We start from the raw sequence: 25,770 nt of genomic DNA on the forward strand, positions 1-25,770 counted from the left end.
ATGTAATGATACTCGATTCGATTCGATTGATGCTTGGGAGCTACTTTACTTATAGGTAGAAGGGGAACACCTAATTAAGCCCTTCCAAGGCGCGCATCTTAAAGGCAAACTTGATCGAGCGAGCGGACCAACCGGACCGTGGATGATTCGGTTTAACTGTCTTACTCAACCTCGTCCATAAACGAAACCAGAGAATTCTTGGAGTTGGTTTCGAGCCGTACGACATGGCTACGTTTTCCCACCCATGAACATTCGGGCCCATCATATTGAATAATTCAAATATAGCGCAACCCATTCATTTTAAAAATTTAATTTTGAGCTATCTTGTTGGTCCGTCCCCAAAAAAATTAAAAGGGTCTAACGACCTTTTGCATAAAAAGGAGCGTCTTGTCAATTTTTTCTCGTCCCTTTTGTTCTTCGTTTATTAGTTTGTAAGGATCTCATCTTTTTCTAAGGAAAAGTTGTGAATCAAAAGTAATTTTTTGCACTAGACACTATTATGGTAACTAATTTAGGCGTCTTTCAAAAATGAACTCGATGCTACAGATTTAAGAGCTCGTTCTATATTCGCTGATGCCAGAAAACAGAAATATTTGCTAGTGATAATTCGGTTTCTTTTTTTTTTAATAACAACACGAGCATCCGAATCTTTCGACTCGACTAATCTCTCGAGATACACGCAAGCTATCCCCTCCCGTACGTCGAGTATGGCTCCATCCATGGGGTGGCAGATTTGGCCTCGAAAGTTAACACAAATGGATGATGCCGTGATTTGAATGCAATTTCCCCGTTTGATCCTGACCGAGAGATTAATCCCTCGGCCGGCTACTTAGGTTTGAAGTTAAGTTTGCATGTCGCGAGATTCGAACCCCGACCTTTAACGCGAGAGGCACCACGCAACCACTTTGCCTGCTAGGATATTTATTTATTACGAAATGGAAAACTACGGCGGAGAAGTTTCTCTGTCTTCCTCAGTTTTACCAGTTACAGTAGAGTAGTTTCGTCTGCGACGTGGAGAGGAATCACATTACCCAACTCTACTTGCCCCCACGAGCGAGTGTGAATGAGCTGATTACTGCACAAAATCTGACGACAGCTTCTTTTCCTGGAAAGATCTCTTTTTTAGCTTTCAAAAGTTAGCAAATTTGAGGACCACCCTATCTCATCTCATCACCCTTCCGTAGAAATTTAAACTCAAATCAATCGAAATCCAAAGTGGCTGTAATGCTTAAATCCACTCCCAGTCTGATCCCGAGTCCAAGTGTGAATCCAGTCAGAAGGTGAAAGAAGAAGCGGCCATTCAATGCCCATCTCCTTTTGAAGTTTACTGCGCACCCTCTCTCTCTTTTTGCTCTCTCCTTCCTCGCCTTCGCTGGATCCCTCAGAAGCCAACAAAAGACCCGAGACCCGGACAAAAGGGAGCTGTTTCAGACTCTCAGTTCATTTATTCCACACACCCAGAATCAGAAAGCAAGAGAGATAGAAAAACGCAGGACATGGCCTTTTTCAGCTCCTGCTTCTACCTGAGAACGAGACGGATTTGAGCGGACGTCGGATCTTTTCCGTGTTTCGAGGACGGGGAGTGTAATGGGGTTCGCCCATTTGCTCCTGATCGGTTTTGTTCTGCTCGCGCTTGATAGTAGAGGACTCGTTCGTGGGAATGCGGAGCTGGGGGCTCTCATGGAGATCAAGGCCTCTTTGGACCCGGAGAACAAGATTCTCACCTCGTGGACCAGTAACGGCGACCCCTGTGGCGGTTCGTTTGACGGGGTGGCTTGCAACGAGCGTCTGAAAGTGGCTAACATCTCGCTGCAAGGGATGGGCCTCGCGGGCAAGGTCTCTCCTGCAGTGGCTCAGCTTAAGTGCTTATCGGGCTTGTACTTGCATTACAATTCCTTGACTGGGGAGATTCCTAGAGAACTTGCTAACCTGACCGAGCTGACAGATCTTTACCTCAACGTGAATTATTTGACTGGGAGAGTACCTTCTGAAATCGGAAGCATGGCTAGCCTTCAAGGTGAGTTCTGTTTTGCTTGACGTGTTTTGAACACGCGTGCTGTGTTTTTTAGCAGATGAGATGGTTGAGACACTTTTCTTTGGCATCTAATCTTTTTAATAATCTGGCTTTTGAGTTCTTGTTCTCGTCCTTTTCAGTGCTACAGCTATGTTGTAATCGGCTTAATGGTACTATTCCCCCGGAAATGGGATCCTTGAAGAAGCTGAGCGTTCTTGCCTTGCAGCATAACAAATTATCCGGTGATATTCCTGTTGGCTTGGGCAATTTGCAGACCTTAAAGAGGCTTGACTTGAGCTTTAATCAGTTTACCGGTCAGATCCCGGTGAAAGTAGCTAACATTCCAGAACTGCAGGCTCTTGATGTACAAAACAATTCTCTTTCTGGACTTGTCCCTCCTGGTGAGTTCAGTTCCCCAGTCCCTGCTTTTCGTTCAGTGTTTTTCTTTTCCCTCCCTCTTTCAAACAATTGCTGTGACTTTGAATGATGAATCTTTCTCATTTAGCTTGTTTCCTAGGATTAACTGAAGTGTGTTTATGTATGTTGAAGCTCTGAAGAAATTGGAGGAGGGGTTTCAATATCAGAATAACACAGGTCTATGCGGATTTGGATTTCCTTTGCTTAGAAATTGCAACGGTCTCGATGACGCGAATGTCAATGATTTACAGCCCATCGGACTGAACACGAACAAGACTGTTCCGATCCCACAGACAGCAAATGTGAAGGCACATTGCAACCGACGCCATTGCTCAAGTCCATCGAAACTCCCACAAGCAGCTCTTGTTGCTGGGATTGTCTCTGTCACAGTCACATTGGTCGGTGCAGGACTTCTAACATCCTATCGATATCGTAGAGGGAAACAAAAGATTGGTAGTACAGCTGATGCTTCTGATAGCAGGCTTAGTAGTGACCACTCGAAAGACTTATACAGCAGAAGTGCATCTCCCCTCGTCTGCCTCGAGTATTCTAGTGGATGGGATCCTCTGGATGATGGCCGCTATGGAAATGGACTATCCCTGCAGGCGCCTAGGTACACCTTGGAAGAAGTTGAGTCGGCGACCCAATACTTTTCGGAGGTTAATTTGTTGGGAAGGAGCACCTTTTCATCTGTCTACAGAGGCATACTGAGGGATGGGACTCCTGTGGCTATCAGGAGCATCAATGTGACAAGCTGCAAATCGGAGGAAGCCGAGTTTGTGAACGGACTAAATTTGGTGACTTCGCTAAGGCATCAAAACCTCATTAGATTGAGAGGTGTTTGTTGCTCAAAAGGCAGGGGTGAATGCTTTCTCGTGTATGATTTCGCCCCCAAGGGTACCCTTTCGCAATATCTCGATTTAGAAGATGGAAGCATCCAGGTTCTTGATTGGCCCACGAGGGTTTCTATCATCAAAGGAACTGCTGAGGGTAAGTCTTACTTTCTTTTCAGATCTTAAAGAGAGCTTTCTGGTTTTCCTTTACTTCAGTTGTTGGAACTTTTTTCTCTAGCTTAATGCTTCTAAGTCTTTAAATTGAGAAGTACCAACTACCAAGCGCATTTACCCAGTTCATTAAGTTCTCTTGAAGTTTTGGACATTCACTTCTGGCCTTCTGGCTTCATGGGTGGCTTAAATTCTTCTGAAACCTAAAAATCTTGCACTTGGTTTTTTACTCAACAACTCATCAGGAGAAGCGTTTGAAACATCAGTGGGATGAATTGACTGGTCATTTCTGGACAAAGAGCCCCTCTTCCTGAATTCGTTTCCTGTCCAATCTAATGAGTAATCTTTGTATTTTATCCGAGCAGGTATCGGATACCTACACAGCAGTGAAGCCGACAGGCCTGCAGTTGTTCACCAAAACATATCTGTTGAGAAGATTCTCATTGACCAGCAGCTCAACCCACTGATAATGGATTCTGGGCTTCCAAAGCTTCTCGCCGACGATGTCATATACTCAGCTCTCAAGATTAGTGCTGCCATGGGTTATCTGGCGCCGGAGTACATTACGACAGGTCGTTTTACCGAGAAAAGCGATGTTTTCGCATTCGGAGTCATCATCTTCCAGATCCTCTCGGGTAAGCGACAACTTTCCAGCTCAATGCGGCTGGCGGCGGAGTCTTGCGCTTTCGAGAACTTTATCGATTGCAATCTGAAGGGAAACTTCACTGAACCTGAGGCGGCTATTCTCGGGAAGATTGCATTAGGTTGCACCAGTGAATTTCCCGACAGTAGACCTACTATAATCAGAGTGATCGAGGAACTAAATGATTGGCGCGTCCAGCATGGATGATTGTACATAGCCAATTTGCCCGAAGTTGCATCCATGGCGGCACCAATTTAACTGAATGAGTTATCAAGCTCAGCGGCGCGACGGGGCAATGATGTATGATCCCTGAAGAATATACAGTGTAATCTTGTCCTAATGTATAACAGATCAGCTTTAACTTATATGTACTTTTTCTGTTCACCTGAGTCATAATCATTTTCATTTTCCCTTTTGTTGTAAGTAGTTACCATTTGAGTTGGTATCCTGATTTCAAACCTATTAGAGCAGAACTATCCCATTCTCTCCAACATCGATACACAACGACAGACGGTTCTGCTCTCGAACTTAACTGCCGATACCGGAAGTTTCATCTCCTGGCTTTTTTCTTGAAGCTATTCCAAGGAGTGCCTCGTATGGCACTGCTGAAGTCCAGCTGCAGTGCCAGTCCTGGAAAGTCACATCTCTGGGGACAGCGATTCGATTCGGTCCCTATAGTCCTCCACGGTTCACAGGTTTCGCAAGCACCTCGGGCTGAATTACACTCAAACTTGGGATTTGCAAACTCAAGTAAGGTCCGATGAACGTCGGGTTTGAGATCGTGAGATCTTCACGCAGTTCTTGCACCAGATATACTGCCATGTTAGCGATTCTTTACTCTCCTAAGCCGATGCGAGCATCCGCTCTCGATGACGACGGTTACTACTGCTGCAACTTAGCATTGCATCTTGTTGGTTCGCTAGTGAAATGCTCAGTGAGCGAACGGGCAAATTGCTCTTGCTCTTCTTTTGTTTCCCCTGTTTCATGAAAATTTGGTTGGATGGGGCCGTGGACTCGGAGGGTTGGGCTGCGCAGAATGAAAGACATCAGAGATGATATATTCTCATATTATGTTCTTCTAAATGAGTCTACATTTATGGTTTTCATCCATCATCGAAGCACAATTTAAAGTTCCGTTTATTTTGTGAAAAATGAGTGATTTGAAAAATATATCTATCACTCCTCGAAATAATTGTCCAAAAAATTCCAAACCTATTGTACGATTATCAATTCAGTGCTAAACCTTTCGATTGTGCCAATTTAGTCCTAAACTTACTATCGATTCACCCAATTATTCAAACAATAGATTTATAACTAAATTGTCAAAACTTCAAAAGGCGTAAGATAAAATTGACATAATTGAAAAGTTTATGATTAAATTGGCAAATCGTCAATATGTTTAGGACTAAATTGCTATAATTGAATTGGCTACCGTATAATAGTTTTATGACTTTTTGAACAGTTTTTCCATCACGTCCCCAATAGGGAGCCGATTTAGCTGTTCCTTTTTTTTTTTTCTTCTCAAAATCATCCTTGTTTGTCAACCAAATTTCTAAAGCTCGGATTCGATCTCGGGTAGTCTCCAAGGTGCATCGTGCTTGATCCACAACAACGAACCCAAAGGCAGGGCCGCCACCCTCGGTTGCTAGGTTGCCGCTGCATTATTTTCCTTATCATTAAAATTTCATGTAAAATATTTTGGATCTCGTCCCCGAGATTAAGATCTAGCAATTCTTTCTAATCATGCTCCCTTAATCTTAACTTTTTCCAATTTTTCACTGATTAAGCTGCTTCACGAGCAAGGGGTTGCGCTCATTTAAGTGGCAAAATGTTAACGTACGTTCTGATATATACACGAGTCCTCTTATAGATCCTGAGAAAATTCAGTTGCCAAAGACACTGATCGTGAGATTTAATGACCAATTGACCATCACTGCCTACATGCATACGTATGCAATACGTATGTATACACGTATTATTTTAATAAAATGCATGACGAACGCGAAAATTTAAAAAAAAGAGAGAAGTAGTCACTTTCGGCCAGCACAGGCTCGTGTTATTCGAGGAAAAATATGAAACCAAAAAAAAAAATGTTCCAGCTTGTTTTTCACGCAAGGCACGAAAGGACAGTGGTGCTTGTGTCTGCATTGTCACCACTTGTCGGATTGTTTATTGTCAAGTTTAATGCAAATCATAATACTTCATAAGCAAAAGTCAAACCCTTCTCGACTAAATTAAGCAGCTAACTATGGTAAGGAAGAATTTTATTAGCTCATCGTTATTAATAGTTCCAAATTGTCGTATTCGGGTTAAGTTCACCAGATACGGGCATGTGATAAGGTCTAGAGAAACATAAATCTTTCTTTATTTATATGATCGCCGCCTTCCCTTTTTTAGTTTCCTTCTTGTGCAATAACATCAAGTAGACTGCAATGCCAAATTTTGCGGTAAAATTGTCTAACAAGTCCTAATCTATAGTATTGGCATCATGCGGTTCTAAATCTTTCAATTGTGTTAATTTAGTCCCGAACCTTTTGACATTTTGTCAACATTTGGGCATCATACGTGATATGACTAACGCCGACATATATAACTTCTAATTTTTTAAAAAATATTTCAAAAACTTTTTATGGATTCTTATTGTTTCTTTCAATATTTTCTTTTCTTTCTTTTTGCTTCATAGGGCTAGCGTGGCCGTTGGCAACCTCCGCCGGCTCCCGGGCGAGGGGCGCAAAGCCCTAGTTGGTCACGGGCGTTGTGAGCCCTCACCTCATTGGAACTAGTGAGGGTGTCGCGAGCCTTCTTTCACCCTTGCTATGGCTAGCGAGGGCCCGGGTGAGGGTCGTGGTGCCTTCGCCACCCACAACAAGGGCTTCATGGTCCTTGCCCTATAGCCGGCAAGGGTCGCTAGCCCTTGCCTAGTGGCGAGCAAAGGTCTCTAGCCCTCGAAAAATGTCCGGCGGCCCAAGTGAAGAATAAAAAGAAAAGAAAAAGAAAAAAAGAAATTAATAAAATATGTGGAAAATTTTGAAAAATAAAAAAAATTGTTACTTTAGCGATGATTGTGCCAAGCGGGATTGCCAGATAAACTGGTACACCATGTCGTTGATTTTCAATCAAAATTAGTCAGATAGACTACATTGATAATTTGTTGAAATGTTCAAGACAAATTTGGTAATTTTTAAAAGGTTTAGGATCAAATTGACACAATTAAAAAAAAATGACTTAAGATGGAATTGACTGTTGTATAATAGGTTTAGGACTTTTTGGGTAATTTTTCCTAAAATTTGTAGGAGTTTCAGAAGTTCATGCGGTTGACAGTCTCGAGGTTTCGAAGTCACCAAGCAAGAAAGGAAAACAAACCGTCAAATGGACAATACATGCATAAACCATCAAACGGACAAGCCAAGTGATAGTGAGTGAACCAGTAAGTCAAATCTGACCAAAAAAAAAAAAAAACCAGTAAGTCAATGGATATATAAATATAAATATATATATATATATATATATATATATATATATATATATATTTATGTGTATATGTATGCATGTATCAAAATCTCCATTAGACAGGTGAGGCAAGTATAAGAAATAAAGAGACGTACAAGAAAGATGAATGTTGGCAATAGATTGAATCGAACAAGTTGCCCTAGTTGCGAGGGAAACACTGCCTCCATTTGAGGTTTAAGAAGAACCACTTAGGGTTTCGTCCAGGTGGTTCCCCTCTGCAGTCCTTCACGTGAGGTTGAAGACACAAGGGGAACATACCAAACAAGAAGCCTGTGAAAATCTTGCAAGCCTGCTATACGCGACTCGAAAGGGAAGGGTTTACCAACTTTACCAGTCAAACCCTTGTGTTATCTTTACATTTATACCTAAAAAAAAAAAAGAGAGGAGAACTCCTTTAAATTTCCAATTCTAATATCCACGAAAAACATCGGTACTATAATGACCTGATGTTCGGATAGTCCGTTCATTTGCCAAACAGGTTACAACATCGAACATTATCTATGTTATTCCGCCTTGGCTCGTACGTATCGATCTCATCCGTACCGAGTAGTTTCTCTGTTCTTTTCTCTAATAATTAAGAGACAGATAAGGGAAAAGGAGGAGGAGGAATAGTATAAACCTTGGCATCGTCAGCGATTAGGTTAGATGTACTAGTCAACCAATGTGGAGGCCAACTCTCACTTGGACTAAAGTTACAATTGATAACAGAAAAACAAAAACATTATCATTAACATGTTTCGTACTGCGGCCGGGATCCTCCCACTACGGACGAAGACCGCATCATCCGCCATTTGAAAAATCTGTCTTATCTCCATCCCCATCTCCATTTGTTGCTTTGACTTTTTCCTCTCATCTTCTGGACCTTCCATGCCGTGTTGCTTCGGTTCTCCTTCGTCTTGCTTGGCTGAAATAGCCCCTGGTTTCCTCCTGGAATCTCGAAGAGGCCACTCCTCCTTGCGTAAACGGTGGTTTCCACACGGAAATCATTAGCGTCACCCATTTTAAAAGTAATAGAAAGAGGGAGCAATCGAAATCGATTGGCTTGATGACGCAAAAAAAAAAAAAAAAACACAGACCAGCTTCCTCAGTCCCACACATGCATTGAACCCCACAAAGATCTCGAAGATAAGTCAACATTTGGTGCTGCTGCACTTGGTTCCCAAATTTACATTATGCTCGCACTTAGAGACAAGAAAGGTTTCGTCATGGCTCCACTTGTTTCAAGAAAAATGACGGATTTCGTAAAATTTTCACAGAAAACGGTCCTCTTGTGTCGCTTACGAAAGTGAATGAACACCAAATCTTCTCTTTTATTGGCTATGAAAATATTTAGGTATAAACTGTTGTCGTCGGTAATGAAAATATCTTTCATCAACTAATTATTTCAAATGATGTAAAGCGATCATTCTTCGGAAGACATTTTTCAAATTATTCATTTTTCGCGAAATAAACGGAGCCCAAGATAAATAATTTCTTTTGCTCCTAAAGATTAATAATGACCCATGAGCCTCGACTCTCGAAAGGGACATTTTATTCTTACAAGCGAAAGTGCACAAGCTTTATGTTGTAAAAGCATGGTCAGAAAAAAACACGAGTTGTTGAACATTTGGTCCATTTAGGGCGAAAATTCAGAGCTTCGCTAGATAAAGAAAGATTTGACTTAATGAAGAGGAGAAAATCTACATTTTAAGTTTGGAAAGGTGCAGAGAGATATAAGGAATCATCATCCGAGAAGTTAGAGATTCTGATTATTTTCTGGTTGCGACTTTTGTCCATCGTTTATAGTCATACCTTTACAGCAATTTGATGGGGAAAAGTTACGATTGAAACCGTCTTTTGGGTTTGCTTTGTTATCCACAGATATAGAGATTATAAGAGAAAGGAAAGATGAAATCCACTAAAACATATTGTGTTTAGATGAAATGGTAGAAAATCAGGGCAGGCGGCGACGCCACTTCTCTGTTATCTTGTCGTGATAAAGATGAAATCCCACTAAATGATCTTTGGTCAAGTGATAGAAATCCATGGATAGTGGACGCTTTATGGTCCAAGTACTTCGTACAAATTTAGTCTGTGCACCCGTTCTCACACCTGAAAACAAAGTCATAGACTTATTATAGGTCAACTAATTCAATACTAAATCTTTTAATTGTGTCAATTCAATCCTAAATCTTTTAATTAAGTTAATTTAGTCTTAAATTTTTTGAAGTTTTGCCAATTTAGTCCTAAACCTTTTGAAATCTTGCCAATTTAGTCATAAACCTATTATTGGTAGAAAAGACTACAGTGATAAATTATCAAAAGGGTTACGACTAAATTGGTAAATTATCGAAAGGTTTAGGAATAAATTGACACAATTGAAAGGTTATGACCGAATTGGCAAAACGTCAAAAAGTTTAGGGCTAAATTAGCACGATTGAAAGTTTTATGGCTGAATTGGCAAAACATCAAAATGTTTAGGATTAAATTAGCACAATTGAAAGCTTTAAGATTGAATTGGCAAAATTGTCAAAATGTTTAGGGATTTTTTGGAAAATTATCAAAAAACAGTTGAATGAGGTGAATAAAAGTCTGTCCTTTTCTTTTCAGCAATCACGTTTGTAGCCCAACTTCTTTTACGGCTAAGTTGGTGTTTGTGGAAAAAGAAGAAGGTGCAAGCAGAACCACAAAGAGATTAGACACACCATAGTTTGCAAAGAGATATATATTGGAAAATCTCAGCACTCTGAGCTCAATTAGCCTAATCTTTCAAGCAACACCCTTCAGTTTAGGGTTTGTTCATCATGAGAACCTTCTTTTCTATAACTACTAACCCCTCAATACCAAAGACTTTTCAGAAAGTTTCTGTTTTCTTGAAGGAAATGATGTTAGCTTGCATTTGAGAATGTTTCTTTTTCGATATGTGTCTAGGGTTTGTTTGGAAATGGCAGCAACAGGGAAGGAGCAGCGTTTGCTTATGTGAATATCCAAAATATTAAATGCTCTTGTTGCTGCCGTAACATAATGATAGAGATAGCAAAGTTATAAAGATCAGTGCACAAATCTTGCACGGACATCTACCCTTTATTTTCAAGCTCAAGACTGGCTTGTATTTTTCAATCCCATATTGTAAGAGGGAAAAGTACAACAAAAAAAGTCCTAAACTGTTCCAAACTTTTTAATTGTACTAATTGAATCCTAAGCCTTTTGACGATTTGTTAATGTGGTTACCCGGTCAATTTTCGCTGACATAGACGCCGACCGTCCTGCGTGGCACGATCGGCGCCGATGCGGACAAATTTTAAATATCATTTTTGAGTTTCTCAGTATTTTATGAATTTCATTTTTCTTGGTGAGGGTCACGACATCCACGTCTGATCTAGGCAAGGGCATTAGGCTCTCACCCAAATCCAAGCAAGAGCAACGAGGCCATCGCTCAGATCCGGCAAGGGCGTCGTACCCATGGATGGCGAGGGGTGGAGGCCCTTGCCCATACCCATTTGTGGCCGGAAAGGGTCGGCCTAAGAGGTCGCCGGCCGATAGTTCGGAAAAAGAGAGAGAAAGGAACAACAATTAAAAAGAAAAGAAGAGCAAAAAGTTAAAAAAAATTGAAAAAAAAAAGTTTTTCACGTCAATGCCGGCTATGTCACGTACGACAACCGATGTTCATTTCAACGATTTTTTGCCAATTTTGGATGGATGGACTACATTTGCAAATCCTTAAAAGGTTTAGTTATCAACCGACACAATTGAAATGTTTATGACTGAATTGGCACAAATGCAATAAGTTTAGAATTTTTTCGATACTTTTCCCTATTATAAGATCGAACCACATATTGAAATTTTGATGGTTAACCGATTGTCACCAAGATAAATTAGGTCGTAGACGTAGATGATTGGCAGGATAATGCGAACAAGGCAAGCAAACAGTTCAGCGGAATGCCATTCTAGTGATAATCTCGTAAGACGAGGGCATTTTGTTCGCGTAGATTTTGCCTGCCGCCGGTCCACGATGGGACGGAAATTTTTAATGATGTTTTTAAAAACCAATTTGTGCAGTGCAACCCTGCAAAAACCGAAAACAAAACAGGCAGCTGCGATTAATGTAATGGCAATCCACACGTTGAATTTGTCGGCGCATTGTCAACGGCCACCAAAAACCTTTTCTGGGACTATTCCTGTCCGAATATAAAGTCAGAACTCGCACTGCTTTTCCCATTACCACTCTGTTTTGCTTGATCGTGAAGCAAACCACAAACTCAAAATTTATTCCAAGAAGAAGAAGAAGAGGAGGAGGAAGAAGAAGAGATGAAGCTTATCTGGTCTCCGGAGATGGCTTCGAAGGCTTACATCGATACCGTCGCATCTGTAAGTATTTCTCTCTTGCAACTTATTGTCGTGAAGTGTTATCTCTTTCGTTGATTTGTTTTCTGATCTTGTGCTTTTACAGTGCAAAAAGCTGCACAAAGAATCGGGTGTTGCCGAGCTAGTTTCGGCCATGGCTGCGGGCTGGAACACGCGTCTTATAGTAGAGACGTGGTCGAGCGGCGGAGCCACTGCCACAAGCATCGGCCTTGCAGTGGCAAGCCACCACACTGGGGGAAGGCATGTATGCATAGTCCCCGATCATAAATCCAAGTCTGAGTACATGGAAGCCCTGGGGGAAACCGACGAGAACGTGGAAGTGGTGGTTGGAGAACCGGAGGAGGGGGTGGAGGAGTTGACGGGAATCGATTTCATGGTAGTAGACTGCCGGAGCAAGGATTTCGACAAGATCCTGAGGTCGGCTAAGTTGGGTGCTCGAGGGGCAGTTTTGGTGTGCAAGAACGCAAGCTCAAGGATGAGTTTGAGCTTCCGCTGGCGAAGCGTCCTCGATGCGGGGTCGCGCCGCCTTGTGCGCTCGGCGTTTCTTCCCGTGGGCAGAGGCCTGGATATTGCCTATGTTGCAAGCATCAGTGGGAGCTCGAGCACTAGCAAGGGCAAGAGCCGGTGGATCAAGCATGTCGATCAGAAATCAGGGGAGGAGATTGTCATAAGGAAATGAATTTGATATGGGCAGTGATTTGGGTTTCTTATCCTTGCCTTTTTTGTGTTTGTACAGTCTTAACTAGCTACAGATTTAGCTGGACATATTGTTCATGAGATTACTGAAACCAGCGCAGAAAATTTCTCCACATATCAACAAATGAACAGAGATGCTTTCACCCACCGTCTAGCTAGAGCATCATCGCACTAATCAAAAAGAAAGATCCAGACTGAATTTTTCATCGATCACCGGAACAGAAGAAAAGTATCAACATAAGTCTCAAGCAATCTCTGCTGACTTTGTTTATGAAGTAGCCCCTGCGAAATTTCACAAACAACGGTGAAGGACTATATATATGTCTAATAGAAATTAGAATTCTTCCAGCAGCTTGATCATGGAGGGTGTTAGAGCGGCCTAGTTAAACAATCTGTAGCTCTGATTCTTTATCTTCACGAAGTTACCGCAAATGGGTACCTGCTAATCAGCTACATGAAACACATCCATTGCTACTATTCTCAGATGGTTGCTGAGAACATCGACGAATCAAAAGGGGGATTCTGTCCATCAGTTTGTGTGTCAATCCCAGCCGTCTCTACTTCTGCGAAATGCCTTTTTATCTGAGAGCGCCTTCTTACTCTTCAAGCGTTTCTGCTCTCCAATAGCAGCCCTTTCATGCAGAACGACTTTAGAAATTTGTAATGAGTCAGGACATTTAAGTGAGAAACCATACGAGTGAAATGACTCACATCTTGGCAATCTTCTTCTTCTGCTCTTCTGAAGGAGGTGGTGGGACGTATGAAGCGGCATCAATAATTGCCTGCTTGCAACATCCAAATATAAAACCAAATTAAATCAAAAGGTGATCTAAGAATCCAACAACTGAATATATTTAAGAGGAAAAACAAATAACAGCTGACTGCACACCCAGACCAAGTGCTTTCACTCGTGAAAAATGTGGATTAAGTGATCAGAAGACAAAACGTTGAGTAGCGTATCATCACCGCACATGAATATGAAACTAGCTTCAATTTTTCGTACCTGTAGCTTTCCTAGAGCATCATCAATGTTCCCCCTGCACAGAAATAAAATTGTCAACCGGCTGCCGCACTAAGTGGCAAAACCAAAAATATGTGGACAAAAGAAGGAACTGACTTCTGAGTTCGAGTTTTCGTTGAAGAGATCACAATTTCACCATCCTTATTGATCCGATTCTTTTCCTGTTCGGTAGACAATATGCAGAAAGAAGAAAGAACAGTTAGGGACGATAGCTTTTAATTAAATATCTGAGAAAAATTACACATTTCCAAGCGTCGGTCATTCTAAAGACTGAAAATGCAATATGTAGTAATATTGCTATATATATCCTGCACAAAATCAGCTAACCAAAAACAAGAGCACACCACAGAAACAGACACCACAGGGACAACTACTCCACCAGACAAGAGGAAAATATATATGGAGAAATATCTTGCTCGTGACATCCTCTTAGCCCCTGTATCGGGAGGGATTATTGTTCAACATGTGAGATTCCATAGAAAAATCTGTTACATAAAGCTCAAGAGAACATTAAAGCAACCGACCATTTGCATTATCCTCTCCCTAATCCTGCCACTTAGCCAGTATGCATTTTTCACATTGAAGCGCATGTCAACCTTAGTATTCACTGTCAATTGGATCAAGAAAAACAGGTGTTAGTGGAAGGTATCGTCAGAGAGAGAGAGAGGGAACGTGAGAGAGAGGTACAAGGAAATGACACATGAAGGAGAAGGGAGGAAAGAAAAGGAAGGAAAAGATCAGACCTTTGTTCACATTTTGGCCTCCTGGACCACCACTTCTTGCAAAACTCACGGTGACATGGTCTGGCAAGAAATGAGAAAGAAACTAATACCTTTAAGGTTCTTTGATCGATTAAGAAATCTAGCATTAGTAAATCACGAAAATTTTTCATATCTAGCAATAACTTCATCAAAATGCTACTTTCTACAACTTAAGCGCAATTATTCATACATGCTTACACTTCTGTAGCAGGATATGAAAAGCAAACGACATATGCAAGTGCAGTGTTCCTTATGTATTTGTTCCCTTCAGTGGCAGGAGAAATGACTGCAGGGAAGCCCGAGAACAAGCACAAGCGTACTATGGAATCCAAGAAATCACAATCAGGCAAAGGAAAAACACCTAATACTATTTCCCTAAAAAGCTCCTTCACAAAACAACATAAACTGCTGGATAAGGTGCTCTCCTCATTAACCCGGACCAAAGGAAATCTGCCCACTGGCTGAATGTGCACTGGGAGCTGAAAGCCCAACTCACTGTCTAAAAACAACATAAACTGCTGGATAAGGTGCTCCAGATGAGGAGTCATATAACTTTGTGAAAACAGCCAAATCACTGCTACTTCATTCACAGATAGCACAAAATTAGATTATCACAGGATATAGTATGAATGCTGTCCGTATGTAGTCATTTTACACCTGATCCAAGAAAGAAGGCCAATGAACCAGCTTGAAAAGCATTTGCCCACCCATAACATTTGCATAAGACTTTTTGAGAAAGATAACAGATAAAAAGGGCTAGAAATCCATTCTTTCCCAAACAAACAGGGAAATCATAGATCAATTCCATAAGCCATATCCACTCTCAAAACCATGCACCAACATTAATAAACACTGAACGAAAACGCAACTTCATGAGGACTCAACCGATTAAGGGCAGAGACAATATTGGTCTGCATCAAGGTAGGGAATATGCAAGAGATTCACTCATCTAGCTGTGATGCATCAATGTCAACGAATTGCCGGCGACACCAACTATAAACAACATAAGTATGCTCTATAAGCCTCTGTGCGGCTGATATAGGGAGTAAGCTGAAAACGAAGGCAAAAGGAGACAGGCAATGTATCCTGTTATTATGAGCATTCAAAGAACACAAAATGAACCCAAAACACCTATCGGCCATCAGCGGCACGGGCATATAAACTCTTGGGCAGTCTTTGCTGATATAAAGAGATTAAGAGGGCGAAGGAAAACACTCCATTCAGTGATCATTCAGCAAATTTGACAAAAATGCAGAGCTGTCGACATTGCCGCGTGGAACAAGAAAAGAGAAGCTGTTACCAAAGTTGCAGAATCGTCCGAACACAAAGGAACACGCACAGAATCAAAGAATTCATCGAGCTGCTAAGCCAGCCAATACCTGCCTAAACGCTCCTAAACTATTTTATCAGCAATTGTAACCAAACAGGAGCTTCAACAAACCGGAAGAAGCAACAGAAACGCAGCCACGCACCGAGCGTTATTTTCGGGGTGGGCTCGTCCCCGGCAGAGAGAGCTCGCTCCTCGGCTTCCTGCAGGAGCTGCTGGACCTGCGCGAGCCGAGAGGGGGCCTTCTTCTCTCCGGCGCCTCCCGACGCGGCGCAGCGTATCCGGGTGAAGCTGATCCCGCGCTGCGCGCACCGTAGCGTGGCGCCGAAGCGGGGCGACGGAGGTCGAATCCTCCAGATGGCTGGCAACGGAGACAGGGGCTGAGCGAACATCTCTCGGAGGAACATGGCCGTCGTCGTCCTGATGACCGCCATCTCCGGCTCCGACGAGGCCCCGGATCGGAGCAAGCAAGTGCGGGCAGCGTCCGTGCGTATGCGATTCGAGTTTTCAGTGTTACTGGCGATGGGAGACGGTAGGGAAGAGAACCGTTGGCCTGTGGGGGCTGGGAGTGGGAAGCGGCTCTGGTTCTTCGTGGCCAGAAGAAAAATTCGAACTTCAAAAGGAGTCGACTCCTAGCCGGACACAAAATTGTAGCATTGAGTCGTGATATTTGTGGTCGTCCGCTTTGGCCCCATCTCGTCATAGAAACACGACGCCGCCCCGTAAGATTGGATTACGGACCGACCATTCTACACCCCCCGAGTCATACGAGGTTTATCATGCGCTTTCACCGGCGCAGATGCGATGCGGTGTTTTATATTTGTTTGGAAAGGACGTCTCGCTTGGAGTCCCCCTTCACTCATGTGCACCAAAATTTCCGCCGTTCGCATCCATGATTCGATTCATTTTCCCGTCAAAATCTCTTATTGATAGCGAAAAACAAAGACGCTCGGCGCCTCTGACATCAGATATGTTTGGATCCGTTCGCATGCCGTGCCCATACAGTTGAGAGCTCCACATACAACTCGATAAGGAGAAAAGATTGGTCTGAAAACTTCAGGAGCTATTTGAAGTACTGTTCACTTGAAAAGAGGGTGGCGTTCGCAAAAAATGCCGGGACAGATAATTTCATCTTCGGCCAAATGAAGGTTTATATCACCCAAAATCAAATGTCACCTGTTTTTCTTGACAACATTAGGAAGCGCCATTACTTGAGAGAGAGAGAGAGAGATCCTCTTAAGAGCAAAAAACTGGGAGGAGCAGAAACACAGCTAATGCCATCCCTGGGACTCGCAAAGCAGAACTCTCGATTTATTGCTCCAATTACGAACGTGTCAACAATGACTAGGCTGATAAACTGCAGGTGTACGTTAGACCGCAAAAGCCTCCATCTTATGAGCATGTGTACGTTAGACCGCAAAAGCCTCCATCTTATGAGCATGTGTACGTTAAACCACAAAAGCCTCCATCAATGAGCACCCACACATGCTCATAAGATGGACTACAAAGCTCCCTGGTCTTGAGCCAAAGACCTAAGCTATCCTTTTACATTTCGGCCAACTGCTATCCAATAAATCCTAGTCCAAGAAAGTCATCTGTCTCTCACATCCTGCTTCCACGGACAAACATATCCAATCTTATACAAGACAAGGTGATTGATTTAACTTTTAACATCCAAAAAAGAGCATTCGAGAACATTTGGCATTACAACCACGCCTATCGAATCATACACGTATTACCATTAAGCATTATGAGAAAAAGGTAAATGATCTCTGCCTTATGCGAATTTCTATTCGGCAAGTCCAAAATATGCGAATCTACGTGGCAAGGGTAAAGGAGGGCCACAACAAACGAAAACGATTCAATCTCCTTATCCTCTCGGTTTTCCATGGGAGAGGCCGGCCTTTTCGCTGGCATTTGCTTTCATTCTTCCAGCATTTTGCCTCTGAGAAGACTCTGCTCGTTCCCTCCTATCAGATGTCACCCTCTGCGTGGGCAACGATTGCTGAGTGGACGGAAGCGCCCATCCTCCATGGCTTGAGGGTCCTTGTTGAGTGGACGGAAGCGCCCATCCTCCATGACTTGAGGGTCCAATCTGACCAACTCCTCCTAAAATGCATTCGGTTTTACCAATATACAGCTTAAAACCATATTTGCAGGAAACGCAAGGTATGAATCAGGAGTCAAGACACACAAAGTCACAAAGCATCATCAAAGGCCTAAGTATCATGAAAAACAACAGTAAAACCTGTGGCAATCAAAAGCAACTACACCATCATGCACAAAAATGAACGAGTGACTTGAGTTAGCATTAAAACCTGCCACACACTCAATTTTCGGTGCTTGTAGAACAAAGGAAACATAGAAAGAGCTTCTTAAAACAGCTTATTGTCACGTTTGGTTAGATAATTTATGCGCTTAGACGATGGGAACCTGTCTAGTGCCCCATTAGCTATCAAGCAAACTCAAAACCCAAAAAAAAAAAAAAAAAAAAAACAAAGGACAATAGGTTAAAAGGATCATCTCACCTTAGCCCACCTCATGAGTAGTAAGAAATTGAAACATGGATTCTTTGCTTGTCATCACACAATATGCAGCCGGGAAAAAAAAAATATATCTCACAGTAACACTCACCTCGTCCAACATGACCATCGAAATGCTCACTCCAACCAGGCAAATGCTGTCTAGCACTTCCCTTCCAGGCTTGTTCAAATTGAGGCAGCTCAACTAAACAGTCATGACGTGACATATATGAGCTATATGAATGACCCTTTTATAGGAATCTAGCATCCAACAAAATGTTCCAAAATGTTTCAATACCTTCATTTAGGTTGTGCAGAGTCTGCATGGTATTCACCTTACCATCAGGAGTAAGCTTCCTGGTAAGTGAATGGCCCTGCAGTAAAATCATAATATTAAGATACATCCAAGTATTATCATAATATGTGACATCTTAGCTTATGGCACACGAGGTAATGAGACCAACACTAAGGCATTCGGCAATACCTTATTATGGAGTCCCCTGGAAACTCTATGAGTGGCTTGCCTAGTTGCACTATCAGCTTCTTTCCTATCCTCAAATGTCAACTGTTTTGTAACAAGGCAACCACTGAATTAGACCATTCCATAAGTTCAGTTTGTTGCTATAACAGGTACTCATACATACCCCATCACTGCCCGTCCTTCTAGTCATGGATGATGTATGATATGCACCATTTGCACCACCATAAGTGACAGTAGAGCTCTGAAAGGCGAAACTGTGATTCTGTGGCTGCATCTGTCTCTCAGATGGCCTCTCTCTGGAGCCATTCCAATAATGCAGCTGCTTGCTTGTCCTCTCTGCCAGGACAAACAGGGCAATCACTTAGAGCATTTCACAATTTCAAACACGCAATTAAGAGATGGACATACCTTCATCATCAGGACCCTCAACACGAGGCATCTCACTTGACCTCCCATGCTTTCTTGGGTTCTCCTTCTTCTCATTGTCCGCTTCTTCCTTGTCATCATCAGAGTTCACTTCTTCAATAATGGGTCCTCTTGACATTCTCGGTTCTGGAGGATGATGCTCCATCAAAGCAGATGGATGCATGTTCATGAAAGGAGGCATACTCATGAAAGGACTTGCAGTTGGACGAAATATGCTCGAGTCAAACAGGCCCCCCCCAAATGGTTGTGTAAAGAAAGGGTCATCAAATGGGTCTCTTCCTCCAAAGAAGCTAGAAACTAAACTTCTCTGACCACCGAAGCTTCCAAAATCAGCAAAAGGGTCACCAAATTCAAAAAAAGGATTTCTACCACCTCTGTTACCCTGCATCTTGCAAGTGCTAGACCCCTGCAAAAAACAAGTAGAATCCAGAATTTAGCAAGCATTTCAAGCAAAAAATCCTGTAATGACAAAACATATAGGCCACCTAACTCAAAAGAGCTTTTGCAAAATTGAAGAAAGTAAAAGATAACAAAAAAAGCAAAGAAAACAGAAGGACAAATTCCTGGATTAGAGAATTTGATACTGCATTATAGAAGGAGAATAGCAAACAGCTCATAAACTCTCTGCACATCTTAAAAAGGTGTAGCTGCTCTTCCAAATACTACCCATCAGCACCAATAACCACCAACAAGGTAAAAGGTATAACAACAAATACAGATCCCCCACAGGAATGAAGCCATGAGGGAAGAGCAACTATCATATCAGAGGAAAAGGAAGGTTAAGCCAATCAGGGGAAACATCCCGCCAAAAATAAACCAAAAACAAAAGGAGCCTTTTCTAATACACGAGACGCATTTCAAAGCTTAAACACCGGTAACAGTGATATGAACAAGTGTGGCTCTCTGGCATCTTGCCGAAACCTCACCGACATGCCTGGGAACCATTAACTCGGCAAAGCAAGTGAGGTATGGTGAGTATCATTGGCGCCTAACACCGTAACAAAAGTCACAGATGCATTTTGAATGGACACGGTGCCAACATGTTCAACCATCCACTTGTCCAATACGGACCACACGAAGAGAAAGAACCCAAATTAACACAAAGATCAACAGAAAAGGAGCCACATAAATCTCGACGACAACACGATCTCAATATCAACCACATCAGGACGATCTTCGGCATTTGAAAGATACTGAGAACTAACAGGATAACTAAAAACTCTCTCTCTCTGTCTCTGTCTCTCTCTCTGTCTCTCTCTGTCTCTCTCTCTCTCTCTCCCACAAGTAAGTCATAAAGCATGGGCCTCGTGAATAATGCTAATCGAAAAACCGCCATGAGAGCAGCCTGCACCTCGCAATCCAATCCATAGACGAACCGCAAACACATTTCAATCCGAAAGGAACGTATAACATAGACGAAATCGTCCCAGCAAGACACTTCGCGGGACGAAACTAAACAGAGGATCGCCGATGAAACAGGCAAACGCCGACCGATAAGGCGTGCCGTCATAAGTCGAGTAATCGCAGGAAAGACCCAGAAATTCACAAGCCGCTCGAGAGAAGGAGAGCGATCATCGGTTGCTGAAACTCCCGGCTGGCAAATTCAAACCGGTACAGAGAAAGACAGAGATTACCTTCTTCTGCTTCAGGACAGGGAGTTGTGTAGTGGATTGAGAAACCCTAACGCCTTTCAGATGCTTCGATACGGGAAATTTCGCCCAATTGCAGAAGAATCGCAAGCCACAGCGTGAAATCACCGACTCGAAGTTTAGAAAGAGAGATTAGAGAGAGAGAAGGTCGCCGAATTTAAGAAAGATCGAGATACTCGAGGAGGACTCACGAGGCAGCCAGAACACGTGTCCTGTCATCACAGGTTGGTAGTGATTTACTTTTCTCTCCTCTTTCGTAAAATGCATATTCGCACCCCGTATTTTTGCGATTTTCTGGGTCAGCCCCGGGAAATCAAATTGTCAAGCTTTTAACCTCCCTTTTCCTAGATTTTAATTGCTGTTGCATTCGACCCTTTACTACAGTGACATTTAGTGGGTGAGCATGGTTTCGGGATAAAATCGCAAACCGGAGAACTAAATCGGTGTAAACAAGGCAAGCTCTAGGGTATGCATCATAGGTTCGATTCCAAAAATTAGGGAATTGATTTTGACAAATAAGTTTCGGGTTTAGTTAGAACTTTGAAATTAAGCCTTTATGTTTTCTTATTCTGTGTTTGGTGCGATCCTGCGATGTTCCAGGACGTTCGATGATGTGTGTAATCTGAAACCATTAGTATAAGTTTTCATTTCTAGCGATATAGTTCACGGCTAAGTGAACAAGACTCCAACGATCAAGTAGATAATTAGTGACAAGGAGGAGGGGGTTTGGCGACGGCAAGTTCTCCATAGTACTAGCAGAAACATTGCATAGGATGTTGAGACAAGTTTCCCCCATGTGCATCGAATGATTAGCTTTATTCAATGGCCCTGAGCAGGCGATGACAATACACTTAAACCAATAACGACCTCCTGCCGGTCACAACAATAAAAAAGCGAAAAAGGCACAATAATAATAAAAGTTAAAATATGCCGATAAGGCCACATAGGAAGGCTAGCAGTACACGTTCGAACGAAGACCCTTCCTGATACGTGTCGCTGCCGCATTCATAACTGAATACGGTGAAGCCAGTGCCGTCAGCTCCGACAGAGACGATTGCAAAGAGAGACGATACGGTAAACACTATAAGCTTATAAGCAAGTACCATCTTTGGATCTTTATGATCTGTTTTTGCGCAATCTGTGGTGATGTATACAGCGGGAAAGCTCTCTCATGGGCTTATCGTGTCTCGGGCTTTACATTGATCAAATGCGGGGTTTATGCGATTTTGCCGGCACTAGATGTCCTTGTACATTTGTCTCCACATGCACGTTCAAGGTGCCGCCGCCATCGTGCTTCGAGCGAAACTGATCAAGGTCTGGCCAGGATTGGAATCTGCGACACGAACGAGATCCACCGAGAAGAGGACGAAGTACGATGATTGCATTGTTTCCAACGAGGATCATTTTTTAGCTCACCGATGAACATAACCATAAGTCAAAATTAGTCGAATGGATTTTATTGACAAAACATGAAAATATTTAGGATCCAATTGATACAAGTAAAATGTTTAGAATTGAATTAGCATGAGTGCAATAAACTTACGGCTTTTTATTTGAATTGATGGTGGCATTAACAATATTGATAGAGGAGGACGTCTACGATGAAAAGGCAATGTTTTGATCAATAATCATATCTAAGCTCACCAATGACATAATCGAACGCTCTTTATGGGCAATTTTGCTGCTTTATATGAATCGATAGTGATACACATAGTTAACCGTTTGTTGTTTGTTTTTATACTAGAGGTAGATATCGGGAGAAGCACACTATAATTGCCAAAAACTATAGACGGTGTATTTAAATGTCAAAAGTTTCAAAACAATAATTTAAGTGCCAAAATCACGGAAAAACGATCACTTAGTGCCATGTCCAATCTGGTTGGCCGAAAATCGTACGTGACTTTTTATTTATTTATTAATATTTGATCTGACATGTTTTGTCGGAAAGTCCATGTGAACTTTTAACTTGAAGAATAAACTAAAATTTTTTAAAACAATGAATTAAAGTTAAAAATAAGCTAAAAATTAAAAAAAATAAATAAAAGAGGGGGGCCCGGGGGCCCTTATTCAAGCAACAAGGGTTGCCGAGCCCTACCTAGTGGCCGGCAACCCCTCCGACCCCGGCAAAGGCGAGCCCTCTCTCGTTAATATTTGAGCTGATGTGGCTCGCTAGAAAGTCCACATGGACTTCTAACCTTAAAAATAAACTAATTTTTTAAAATAAATTAAAAATAAAAATAATCTAAAAATATGAGGGGGGAGGGGTGGTTCTTGTTCAAGCGGCGAGGGCATGCACTACCCACGTCGGTTATTGAGTATGGGAATGGTCGATGGGGGTTGCTGAGCCCTAGCCGGTGGCCAGCGACCCCCATTGACCTTGGCTAGGGCGAGGCCTCAACCTTACAAAGCTGGAAAAAAAAAAACACGTAGGGTTTTTAATCGAGCAAATCGGACTTGGCATTTAAATAATCGTTTTTCTTTGATTTTGACATTGAAGTGATCGTTTTGAAACTTTTGGCACTAAAGTGAGTGCCGTACACAACTTTTGACACTTATAATATACTTCTCCCGTAGATATCTCACCAATGACTTTAATATAGTGGAGGTAAAGTTTCTTGTCATTATAATCTACTTCCTAGCTAAATATTCTGATTAGCGTGTGCATACATGTGTACTAGTTTCTCTATACACGCATAGCGCGCCAATCTTTTGTCGTCGGTATTCTTTTTGTCTCTTACCAATACAAATTAAAATTTGTCAACCTGAAAAAGAGTTCAATATTTTTTCGGGAAATTCTGCTAACCCAAATAAACAAAATATGAAAAAATTCATATAAGGACTCGAAGTGAAGTCATTTTCTCAAAAAATGGCCCAAAGTAGATCTAACTGCCTAACGTGGCTAAGCCGGTCTCAATAAGGGCCTGAACTCGCTAGTCGGCCAAATACTCGCATACGTGATTTTTCGGGGAACCGAAACGGGGACTCTTTTGTGAAAATTTCAAATAAAGACCCAAAGTGTCCTTATTTTCTCAAATAAGGGCCTAAAATGAACATTGTTTTAAATTGGCTTGAAGTGGTATAAAATTTTCAAATAAGGGCTTGAGTGACCATAAAGTGTCAAAAAAGGGGTCTAAAGTGAACTTTATTTTAAATTGGCCTGAAGTGATACAAAAGTTAAAAAAAAAAAAAAAGCCTGAGTGGCATGTGGCAATAAAGTGTCAAAAAAGGGCCTCACCTCAATGATACATTCGTCATTTTAGTATTTTGATTTTTTTGTTCTTTTTATATTTTTTAAAAATTAAAAAGGCAAAAAAAAAAAGGGGGAGGGCTACCCCTCCTTCCTGTGGCCGCCGCCCCACTGCCGGTGGGGCGTTGTTTATGGCCTGCCAGAGGCAAGGGCTGCGACCCTCTCTCAAGTTCGAGTGAGGACAGTCCTCGCTCGAACCTAGGAGAGGGTCGCGGCCCTTGTAGAGGGGCCGGTGGCCCCGGGAGAGAGGGGCACCCCTCGCGCCTCTGTGTGGTTTTTGTTTTTAACTTTTTAATTTTTTTTTTAGGAACAAAACAAAAGGTAATAAATAAAAGAATAAATGATGAAAAATGCCCTTGAGATCAAGCTCCTTTTTTGAGATTACATGGCCGCTTCAGTCCTTATTCGAAGATGTTCATTTGAGACCCTTATTTGATAAAATAAGAGCACTCTAGACCCTTATTGGAAATAAGCACACTTTAGACCACTATTTGAAAAAAATGATGATACTCCGGGTTTTTATTTGGTATTTTCTCAACTTTTTTTTGTCCAATAAAATATCTTAAAGAGTTGTAATCCTAAAGATTAACAATCGTCGATCTCTTCTTATTCTTTCTTTCCAATTTTCTTTCTTCCTTCCCCGTTCGTTTCTTAAAGTTTCTTTCTCCATCTATTGATTAAAAATAGAAAAAAGAAAGAAGAAAACAAGATCACCGAAGAAGAAGAAGAAGAAGAGCAAGAGAAGGCGAGGGATACTCTCAGTCCCAGTCCTCCGCTCTCCAATGGCTCTCCATGAGCTAGAGTTTTCAATCTGGTGCCTTCCGTCGGCGACGGTGGAGCTTTCTCACGACGCTCGCTGTTTATGCAGGATGGAGGAGGCTCCGACAAGTCCCAACGCCGGCAATCATGAGAGCAGTGACCACAGCCCTCGCTGCCGGCGTCCGCGAAACTTACTGAGTTACTAACCAAGTTATAGTTACTGCATATATATGGCGAAACTACTCCTTACTCTTGATTAAAATTACTTTTTATATAAAAAGTCAATATCAACGTGGAAAAGTTACTAATCAATAATAGATTGAATGTTATTTACAATGTTAAAATTTACTAGCCATAGCGAGATGTGCTGCCGTGGCGCAATTCTTTCTTTTTTCACACATGAAGAGTTACTGATAGAATGAAGAAGTTACATATCGAAAGTTAATGGAAGCTGCTAGCCTGACAGCCAATTAATGAGTATTTTATGCAAAACACGCGATGATGATATGTAAGTCTACGATTGAAATTATACCGTCCCTAACAGTACTTTCAAAAGAACATTCCCCTTATTTCACTTGACTACACACTCGGAATAGGTTCGCTCGCTTATTCGGTAAACGGATAATGTTCATATCAAAATCTACAATTTCCAAACCGGGTATGTGCCCCATGGCACCTCGGGCACTGAGCCAATAAGAAGTTGGAGGCAAAGTTGATGCAATGCCGACATACGAAATTCGAGCTAGCATTGCGCGCCGCGTGATCGTAACATAGTTCATTGTACGGATCATCTTGGGCATAACAATCATCACCGTGATCCGTCGTGGAATATATCAGGCGATCGAGGACGACCGTCAGCGTGTGCGCGTACGTCGCCCCCACATCAATCCTCTCACGGCCGCATTGAATACTCACCATGTCGTAGCCGGGGCCGTCGGCTCCAACGGAA

The 25,770-nt window shown here is 42.1% G+C and overlaps 4 protein-coding genes across 10 annotated transcripts; 2 read left to right on the forward strand and 2 right to left on the reverse strand.

Moving 5' to 3' along the window:
• The first annotated feature begins 1,266 nt into the window (after positions 1-1,266).
• LOC115746505 (probable leucine-rich repeat receptor-like protein kinase At5g63930) lies at positions 1,267-4,493 on the forward strand. Of its 2 annotated transcripts, XM_048275753.1 has the most exons (5): positions 1,267-2,017; positions 2,155-2,415; positions 2,564-3,421; positions 3,801-4,267; positions 4,382-4,493. In XM_048275753.1, the coding sequence occupies exons 1-5, from the start codon at positions 1,588-1,590 to the stop codon at positions 4,382-4,384; spliced, it is 2,019 nt and encodes a 672-aa protein (XP_048131710.1). In that variant the 5' UTR covers positions 1,267-1,587; the 3' UTR covers positions 4,385-4,493. The 2 variants fall into 2 exon arrangements, with proteins under 2 accessions (XP_048131710.1, XP_030538156.1); XM_030682296.2 differs by having other exon boundaries at positions 3,801-4,493.
• Positions 4,494-11,780: 7,287 nt separating this feature from the next.
• LOC115746487 lies at positions 11,781-12,971 on the forward strand. Its single transcript, XM_030682266.2, has 2 exons — positions 11,781-11,935; positions 12,018-12,971. Exons 1-2 carry the CDS (start codon positions 11,876-11,878, stop codon positions 12,609-12,611), a joined length of 654 nt encoding a protein of 217 aa, XP_030538126.1. The 5' UTR covers positions 11,781-11,875; the 3' UTR covers positions 12,612-12,971.
• A 194-nt stretch (positions 12,972-13,165) lies between these two features.
• Positions 13,166-16,358, reverse strand: LOC115746486 (peptidyl-tRNA hydrolase ICT1, mitochondrial). Its single transcript, XM_030682265.1, has 7 exons — positions 15,883-16,358; positions 14,393-14,452; positions 14,174-14,256; positions 13,746-13,810; positions 13,632-13,665; positions 13,340-13,410; positions 13,166-13,260 (listed from the first exon to the last, which is right to left on the reverse strand). Exons 1-7 carry the CDS (start codon positions 16,169-16,171, stop codon positions 13,170-13,172), a joined length of 693 nt encoding a protein of 230 aa, XP_030538125.1. The 5' UTR covers positions 16,172-16,358; the 3' UTR covers positions 13,166-13,169.
• Positions 16,359-17,437: 1,079 nt separating this feature from the next.
• LOC115746484 lies at positions 17,438-20,996 on the reverse strand. Of its 6 annotated transcripts, none has more exons than XM_030682264.2 (8): positions 20,801-20,996; positions 19,149-19,572; positions 18,904-19,076; positions 18,744-18,824; positions 18,558-18,633; positions 18,372-18,464; positions 17,811-17,846; positions 17,438-17,765 (listed from the first exon to the last, which is right to left on the reverse strand). In XM_030682264.2, the coding sequence occupies exons 2-8, from the start codon at positions 19,552-19,554 to the stop codon at positions 17,608-17,610; spliced, it is 1,023 nt and encodes a 340-aa protein (XP_030538124.1). In that variant the 5' UTR covers positions 19,555-19,572; positions 20,801-20,996; the 3' UTR covers positions 17,438-17,607. The 6 variants fall into 6 exon arrangements, with proteins under 6 accessions (XP_030538124.1, XP_030538122.1, XP_030538123.1 ...); XM_030682262.2 differs by having other exon boundaries at positions 18,744-18,821; positions 18,901-19,082; positions 20,801-20,995; XM_030682263.2 differs by having other exon boundaries at positions 17,811-17,843; positions 18,904-19,082; positions 20,801-20,993.
• Positions 20,997-25,770: the final 4,774 nt, after the last annotated feature.

This window comes from Rhodamnia argentea, chromosome 3 (genome assembly GCF_020921035.1).
Source record: "Rhodamnia argentea isolate NSW1041297 chromosome 3, ASM2092103v1, whole genome shotgun sequence".
Taxonomy (NCBI): Eukaryota; Viridiplantae; Streptophyta; class Magnoliopsida; order Myrtales; family Myrtaceae; genus Rhodamnia; species Rhodamnia argentea.